The sequence below is a fragment of the Mustela putorius genome, unplaced genomic scaffold (genome assembly GCF_011764305.1).
Source record: "Mustela putorius furo isolate JIRA1106 unplaced genomic scaffold, ASM1176430v1.1 tig00003846_pilon_pilon_pilon, whole genome shotgun sequence".
In the NCBI taxonomy this organism is placed as follows: Eukaryota; Metazoa; Chordata; class Mammalia; order Carnivora; family Mustelidae; genus Mustela; species Mustela putorius.
This window is the reverse complement of record NW_025421999.1, coordinates 20,741,193-20,748,907: the sequence shown is the minus strand read 5'-3', so window position 1 is coordinate 20,748,907 and position 7,715 is coordinate 20,741,193. Positions and strand designations below refer to the sequence as shown.

Here is a 7,715-nt window from a genome sequence, read left to right as displayed (position 1 = left end):
ATAATGTTGGGTTATAACATCAGGGTGCACGTATCCCTTCAAATCAGTATTTGTGTACCTTTTGGGTATATATCTAGTTGTGCAATTGCTGGCTCATGGGATACTTCTTTTTTTAACCTTTTGAGGAACCTCCATACTGTTCTGCAGAGTGGCTGCACCAGTTTGCATTCCCACCAAAAGGGCAAGAGGGCTCCTCTTTCTCCACATCCTTGCCAACATCTGTTGTTGTTAATTTTAGCCATGGAATTCACTTTTAAAAACTACACTTAATTTTTCATTCTTCATGTACTTATTATGTATAGTATAGACATTTTCCCTTTCCGATCTATGTAACAAATGACCTGCATCTTATTGTTTTGTTTGTTGTGAATGAAATCAGCAAGAAAAAGAAAAGGACCATTCTAATTGGTCAAGAGGTCACTACTAACCTAAATTAGCCTGGTAAAATTGAATTTAAAAAATTATTCTCTAATCGTTCTCATGAAAAAGTTTTATTATAGTTTCTCATATTTGATGAAGGAAAAAAGGGATTAGTTTAGAAGTCAGTCAGCAAGTAGACAACAGAGAAAGGAACTTGGTCTTTAGATTTTAGTCTATTTCATGCATTATCCACACTTTTGTGTATATCCCACACACACTCTGACAGCCATCCTTCCAGTCCATTTACAGAACTGGATTCGTAGGACATTTTATAAGATTAGTTCAAGTATATTGATAAACATTGCTTGTAATACATACTTTTCTTATCCTAGGTAAATATTCTTATTCATCTGATGGAGTTTGATTCTTCCCATTAAAAGGTAAGGGAATTCCAAGCAACTAAAAATTCTCTAGATGTTGTATACACCAACTAAATGAAACTACGGTATCATAAACCCTAGGTATCGGATTTTTAAAAATCATTATTTAGAAACTATACATGCTATTTGTTGCTTTTATAATTATTGGATCACCTAAGTAAAAATGATTCAGTATAGACTTGGATGTTTGATTTATGAACTTTTGTGCTAGATAAGCATGTTTGCAGTCTTGCAAGGATCAAATGGCTATAATGTTGGCTTGAACATTTCATGGAAGTTTATTGGCCTGCCTACTCAAGATAACAACCATGGAACACTGTACTTGCCTTAGATAGAGCATGAATGTTCAATATCTTGTATAATGGATCATATATGGAGAGGTAGTCAACTGAAATTACCTAACACTATTAGCCATTCCTTCCCTGTGTTTGTCACAACCTTAGGAGCTGACAGGTAACATTTAGTGAGCATTACAAATGGAGCTATGCACAATTTATGTGCGTTATCTCAGTTTGTAGAACTACCTTGTGGGATAGGTGCTATTACGTATCTCAGGAAACTGAGTCACAGACATTAGATTACAGAGAATTATCAGTGGAGGAGCCAAGATTTGGACCCTGGTCTGCTAGTCTTACCATTTCGTGCCCATTAATGTTAACAGAAATCAACAACAGAATCAAGAAATTACTTGAATTGGTTGAATCTTCAAAAGAGAATATGCTTTTTGTTTTCACTCCTTTACCCTCAGAGTTACAAATAGTCATGATTTAGACTATGTGATGGACCTAAACCTCTTAATATTTTTTTTCTGATGTGCTTGTTTTCAGGACACCTGAAATGTTTGATTTCAGCCTTAAGCAAACACAGTGTTTTCACTAAAAATAGTTAGGCTAGACAAATTGGCTTAGCCTTCTCCCTAATGGTATTGGATAAAGCTGTTAAATGTGTGGCATATAGATACCTAGTAGAGCTTTTCGTAAAGCAAATCATGCTTAAACCCAGGACTAGTCTATCTGGAAGTATGAGGCTCTCTGCTGTCTTCACAAGACAGAGCGAAGCCATGGCGGTCCACCGCTTTTTGTAGATGGCTAATAGCTTTAAATAAGTGCTCACTAGCCAGATCAACAGCACCATTGTTATGAACTTGTCTGCTTGCCTCATTAGGACTGAGCTGTATGCCCAGGGTTTCTAAAGCACCTAGAGACTTTGCCCAGCTGCATTCACTCTCTTCGTGACCTGGGTTACTAGTGTTTCATTTTCCCGACTAATACTTGTTAATGTCTGCTTTGAAATTCCTAAACCTGTCTTGTGCTGAAATTTTTATAGTCGATGACTCTTAATTGAATCACCTAGCACAACAAAGTTGATCTCTGGAGAGAACAATCTGTTTAAGCTTTACCCTAGAAATTCCCCCAGGATTACTTCTGAAGCCACTCCTTTAAAAATGTAAACAGGTGGGCACTCCCCACGGGCTGCAGCCTGGCACGTTCCGCAGCCTCCCAGTCTCCCGCGGCCACCTGCCCAGGCACAGCACAGGGCCTCACCTCAGTATGGCAGCGGCATGGCATAGCATGCTCAACTTCATGCTCAGCATCACAGCTGATGGTGAGACCATTCTAAAAGGCCTCCGGGTCCATTTTCCAGGAGCAAGGAATTACAGTCTACACAGCTGGCAGGACCACGGTTATTTAGCGGCCCGCATAGACAACAAGGGCAGCTTTGCCAATTTGAGAGTTTACCCACATGGATTGGTGGTGTTGGACTTTCAGAGTTATGATGGTGATTCACCAGGCCAAGAAGCTGACATATCTTTTGAACAAAGTAGAAGAAAGAGTGTAAGAACTGGGGACAGAATCGGGTAGGGGAAGCAATTACCACCCATAGTTAGAGGGACCATGGACAGATACTGGCCCACTGCTAATTGTCGCCTAGTTGAGGATGACGTAGATGAAGTGGTGTCTGATGAAGATTCACCTTATCAGAATGTTGAAATTCTGCACTCGAAGTAATTTGGAAATATTCTCATCCTTGGTGGTGAAGTTAATCTCGTGGAGTGATTTGGGTATACCCAGGCCATCATGGGCAGTGAAAGACTATAGCGGCAAAGACACACTGATTCTAGGGGACGGAGATGGGGGCATATTATGTGAAATTGTCAAACGGAAACTAAAGATGGTTACTATGGTAGAGATTGACCAAATGGTGGTCAATGGATGTAAGACATACGTGTGAAAAACATGTGGCGATGCCTGAGACAATCTTAAAGGAGACTGCTCTCAGGTCCTAATAGAAGACTGCATTTCAGTGCTGAAGACATATGCCAAAGAAGGGAGAGAATCTGATTATGTGATTAATGATCTGACAGCAGTTCCATTCTCTGCATTTCCAGAAGATCCCACATGGGAATTTCTCAGACTGATTCTTGACCTCTCAGTGAAGTACTCTAACAGGGTGGGAAATAACATTACACAGCATAACTGTGTCAATTTGACGGAAGCCCTGTCATTCCACGAACAGCTTGGGCACCTGTGTTGTCCGGTAGGATTCTCAGATGTCACCTCTTCTGCCACACTTGGAATTGCCAGTATTTTACAGTTTGTAAAGAAAATGAACCTTGAAGACCAGTATTCTCTAATCATGTGTGCTGCAAATGGCCCTCCTGACCTTCATATGCTGTACATGACACTGAAATGAGTAAGGCAGTTGTGAATTCAAGTTTTCTTTTTTAATCATTGTTTTTAATTTAAAAAATGCAAATGGAAAAGTGTATTTTGATGAGGTAGGGTGTTACTTTTTTAAAAGTCAGCTGAAGGATGATTAGACAGCATAAGCAAAGGCTGCTAAATGCATGGAACTCCTAGAATGTGATTTTTGCTTCTTTGTGTGTGGGCTTTTTGTTTTTAATTTGGTAGACTTCAAATGCGGTTGTTTGGAGGCATGAACATCATTGTTTTGTTCTGGAGGGAAGTTCTTGATGGTATTTCCCCCCAAATTACTTATATATTAAAATTTGGTGCTTATAAGAGAGTTAAGAAGAAATGAATGGCAATGCTTTGAATAACATTGAGAAAAAAAGTACAAACAGGTGATCAATTTCATTATCACTTCTTAAAAACAATTTTATATTTTTGTCCATATGTAGACAGGCAGTAGAACTAGTTTTCAGTGAAAACATTTAGAAACACCTTGCAGACACAAGGTGTCAATGGTTATTGCTAACAAAATGTGCAACAAAAAATTCATCTTTCCTGTTTCTTCATCTATACAAGCTTTGCTTCAGGATTAGCTCTGATTTTGACTGTGTAGAATTTCTGAATTTTAGAAGAATGCTCTTAATACTTTTGTTCCAAAATAGTCCACCTGGACCACCCACAACCATACTCTAAAAGGCAAGCAAAAAGGCTTTTTACAGAGGCAAAGACTGAATCCCAAAATGGCAAAACAACTAGTTCAAGGTTACTCAATGAATTTGACAGCTGTCCTAGGTCACAGTCCTGCATGCTTGCCATCAGGCTTCAAAGCTGACCTTAGACTGGGTGACAGTGACACACTGCACAATCTGGAGGCCAGTAAAGACTTTCCTGAGAGCATTTGGGGCGAGGGGATCTAGAGCTTATACAATTAACAATTTTACTTGGGACTATATGTGTGCCTATCAAGTTTTAGATACCTACAAAGGGCTTTTTTCTTTCCTTTTCCTAAACCTATGGCATGGTATGGTGTAGAACATGACGCTGTTAAGTAATTCCATATAAAGAAGTTTCCACAGCCCAAAAAACACCGCACATTATATCCCTACTGTAAACATTCTTAGTGGATCAGGAAGCTTATTTGCATATAAAGGGTTGAACAGTCCTATAGTAAAGAAACACCTTTTAAATTTAACTCAGTAGTCTATGAATTTGGTGATTAACCATTTTTTCCCCCTCAGTAGCTCTCAGATATTATATGAAACGAATACTCTTTTTTTGCAGAACACTTCTTTGGCAAAGGCTATTCTAAATGTTTATCAAGGGTATACTCTTTAAACATGGTACATTTTAATGAGATTATATCGTCTAAGATAGCATAAAAACTTGCTAACAATAAAGAGAACGTTCAGGATACAGCTTGTGAAAGTAAAAATTTTATTTTGATTGATTTCTCAATGTATAGTTCAATATAATGCCAGTTTTTAATGGCAAAAATTTGGTTCCACTGAAACTCCATGATGCTACAGAGAGCTACTACTTTTTCCAGGAAGTCAACAGCTGGAAATAGAAAGCACAACTTTCTAGCAGCATGGCAACTTACTAAACTGCAGACCTAACAAGCCTGCAACTTTTATACTAAAAATGGCACAAACATGAGCTGGTGACAAAAGTGAGAAATGGAGAACAAGATGCGAACACCAAAAGGAGCAGTATAGGTACTGTGAAGACAACAAAAAACCAAATATAGCTATAAGAATTTTTAAGGATAATTATAGAAAAGGGAACCAAATGTTTTACTCAAATGTTTTTTAGAGCCTTTCTGTAGAGATACAAATATATATATATATATTTATCCAAAAATATGTTTTATACAGATAAATGCTTCTCAATTAAAGGTGGGACCAAAGCTATAGTTATAACATAAAGCACTGTCTTTTCTAAGATTAGCCAACTGAATTTTCAGTTTAAGATTAATGCAGTTTCTCCCAATATAATTACCCACCATTCTCTTTATAGATATAAATCAAATAGGCATTATTTTTAAAAAGGGTTTGCAGGTTAAACAATATTTTTCTAAGATGCTGTGCATATTGATCTTATAACAAGCCCCATTAAGAATCATTATTAATAAACATATCAAAAAGGGCTATAGTCAGATTTGGTTCTTTATAGTAAATATTTAATTTTCTGATTTTCAGCTCACAAGTGTTGAAAATGCACAAGAAAGATTTTACTTCACAGGTACTTTCATGTTCATGTATTTTGATTCACTATATATGGCAATAATCTCCACACATTGTAACCAATACTATTTTTTTTTTAAATGGGGATGTAACATTAACAACCATTACCTATAATATAAAGCACACAATTATTTTAGTGAATTTACAAATCTTTTTTCCCAGGTGTAAAGACTACAAAAATTCCTAAAAATTAGAGAACACTGAAAACATATTAAAGTTTGACTTCCAACTTTATAGTATTTCCATATTACCCTGAAAGATAACTTAAAAAAATATGACCTTGCTGGAAGAGGCCATCTTGCTAATATAAAAAATTGGTGAGAGCAAGAAATTTTATCACTGATATGTAGAATTTCTGTAAATAGTTATCTCTCCAAATCATTAGAAAAACGTTCAAAGATAAAAAACAAAATAAAATATGGTGGTGGTCCCTAAACTATTCTGAAGGCAGGTAGCTTAGTCTAAGCTAAATATTTTTCTCACTCATAGTAATCAACCTTCCCTCAAATGCCCTTTAAAAAAATGCATGAAACAGTACAATAGCAAGAATCAAAGAGCACAAACTGTATTTTTAAGGACAGAAAAAATCTCTAGTGCTGAAAGATACAGTAAAAAGCGTATTTCTTTGGGGACATTAATCAGTTAGATTATAATTCATTATGAAGATTTCTCTTTTCTATTACGGGGAGAGTCTGCTCCATTTGAAGTTACTGTTCCATTTACACCATTTTCTGAAAAGAGAAAAGAATCAGTATTACTCTCTCTTTATTTAAAAATAAAGATTTTATTCATTTATTTGACAGAGACAGAGAGCACAAGCAGGGGGAGCAGGAGAAGCAGGCTCCCCTCTGAGCAAGGAGCCAGATGCAGGGCTTGATCCCAGGACCCTGGGATCATGACCTGAGCCGAAGGCAGATGCTTAACCGACCGAGCCACCCAGGCGCCCCAGTATTACTCTCTTTTATAAAGAAATGCAAATAAAATCATCTTTATACACAAAAGTACCTTCAGAAAAGAAAATTTAAAACCCCAATAAAGATCTGGATGCCCTCAGGTAAAACTTATTTCGCAGTAATAAATCTTTACCAGTATTTAACCAATCATAAAGCCTGATTAAAAAAAAAAAAAAAAAAAAAAAAAAAAAAAAACCCCAACCCAGTAACATGTTAAACACATGTTCAGTAGCAATTTTTTTTTTTAAAGATTTAATTATTTGAGAGAAAGAGTATGAGGGAAAGGGAGAAGGAGAGAGAAACTGAAGCAGACTTTGCACTGAGCACAGAGCCAACATGGGCCTTGATCCCACAACCATACAATCATGACTTGAGCTGAAACCCAGAGCCAGATGCTTAACCAACAGAGCCACCCAGGTTCCCCTAAAAGTAGAAAATTTTTTAAAAAGTAACTGTCAATTGTATCTCAATAAAACATAAAGCAATTAGTACTGAAAGCAGAAAAAAGTGATAGAGAAAAGAGAAAATTCCAAAAAGAAATGACAAGAATTTTAGAATAGTCTTAAGAGCAGTACTTTTAGTAGCAATAAAGAACCTTTCACATTTGTCTGTAAACAAAGTTCTTAGGGATATGTTTCCTTACAAGATATAAAGTCAGTGTTTAGGATAACTTTAATGTTTAGGAGTATACTATGGCTGCCTTCTTCAAGTTATGATGGAGGTATCTATCGATTGATCTGTAACTATTATTAGACTAACCCTCTCTCCAAAAATGTCCATTAAATTTGGAATACAAAAATGGCTGTCTAAAGGGAAAAAAAACCCAAAAACAAAAACCGAAGGCAGCTCTGTATTTCTCCCTTAAGGCATCTGCCTATTACTGAATGTGCATGCACAAAGCAAGACTCAGAGGAATCAAACAGAAAGCAACTCCTATGCAAATGCAAAACTAAACAGAGACCTGGTTGGTCTCATAATGACAGAAGAAAAAATATGAATCCAGAGTCTGTCAGAGAAGACAGACTA

General features: G+C 36.7%; 1 protein-coding gene and 1 pseudogene across 1 annotated transcript in view; one reads left to right on the top strand and one right to left on the bottom strand.

Annotated features, from left to right (window-relative positions):
- The first annotated feature begins 2,254 nt into the window (after positions 1-2,254).
- Positions 2,255-3,811, top strand: LOC101678499 (annotated as a pseudogene).
- Positions 3,812-4,910: 1,099 nt separating this feature from the next.
- The window catches only part of TRAM1 (translocation associated membrane protein 1), a 37,119-nt gene continuing 34,314 nt past the window's right edge, over positions 4,911-7,715 (bottom strand). Inside the window, exon 11 of the mRNA XM_004762377.3 lies at positions 4,911-6,467. Coding sequence (XP_004762434.1) covers positions 6,394-6,467 — 74 coding nt within the window. The 3' untranslated portion in view covers positions 4,911-6,393. The remainder of the gene's footprint in view (positions 6,468-7,715) is intronic.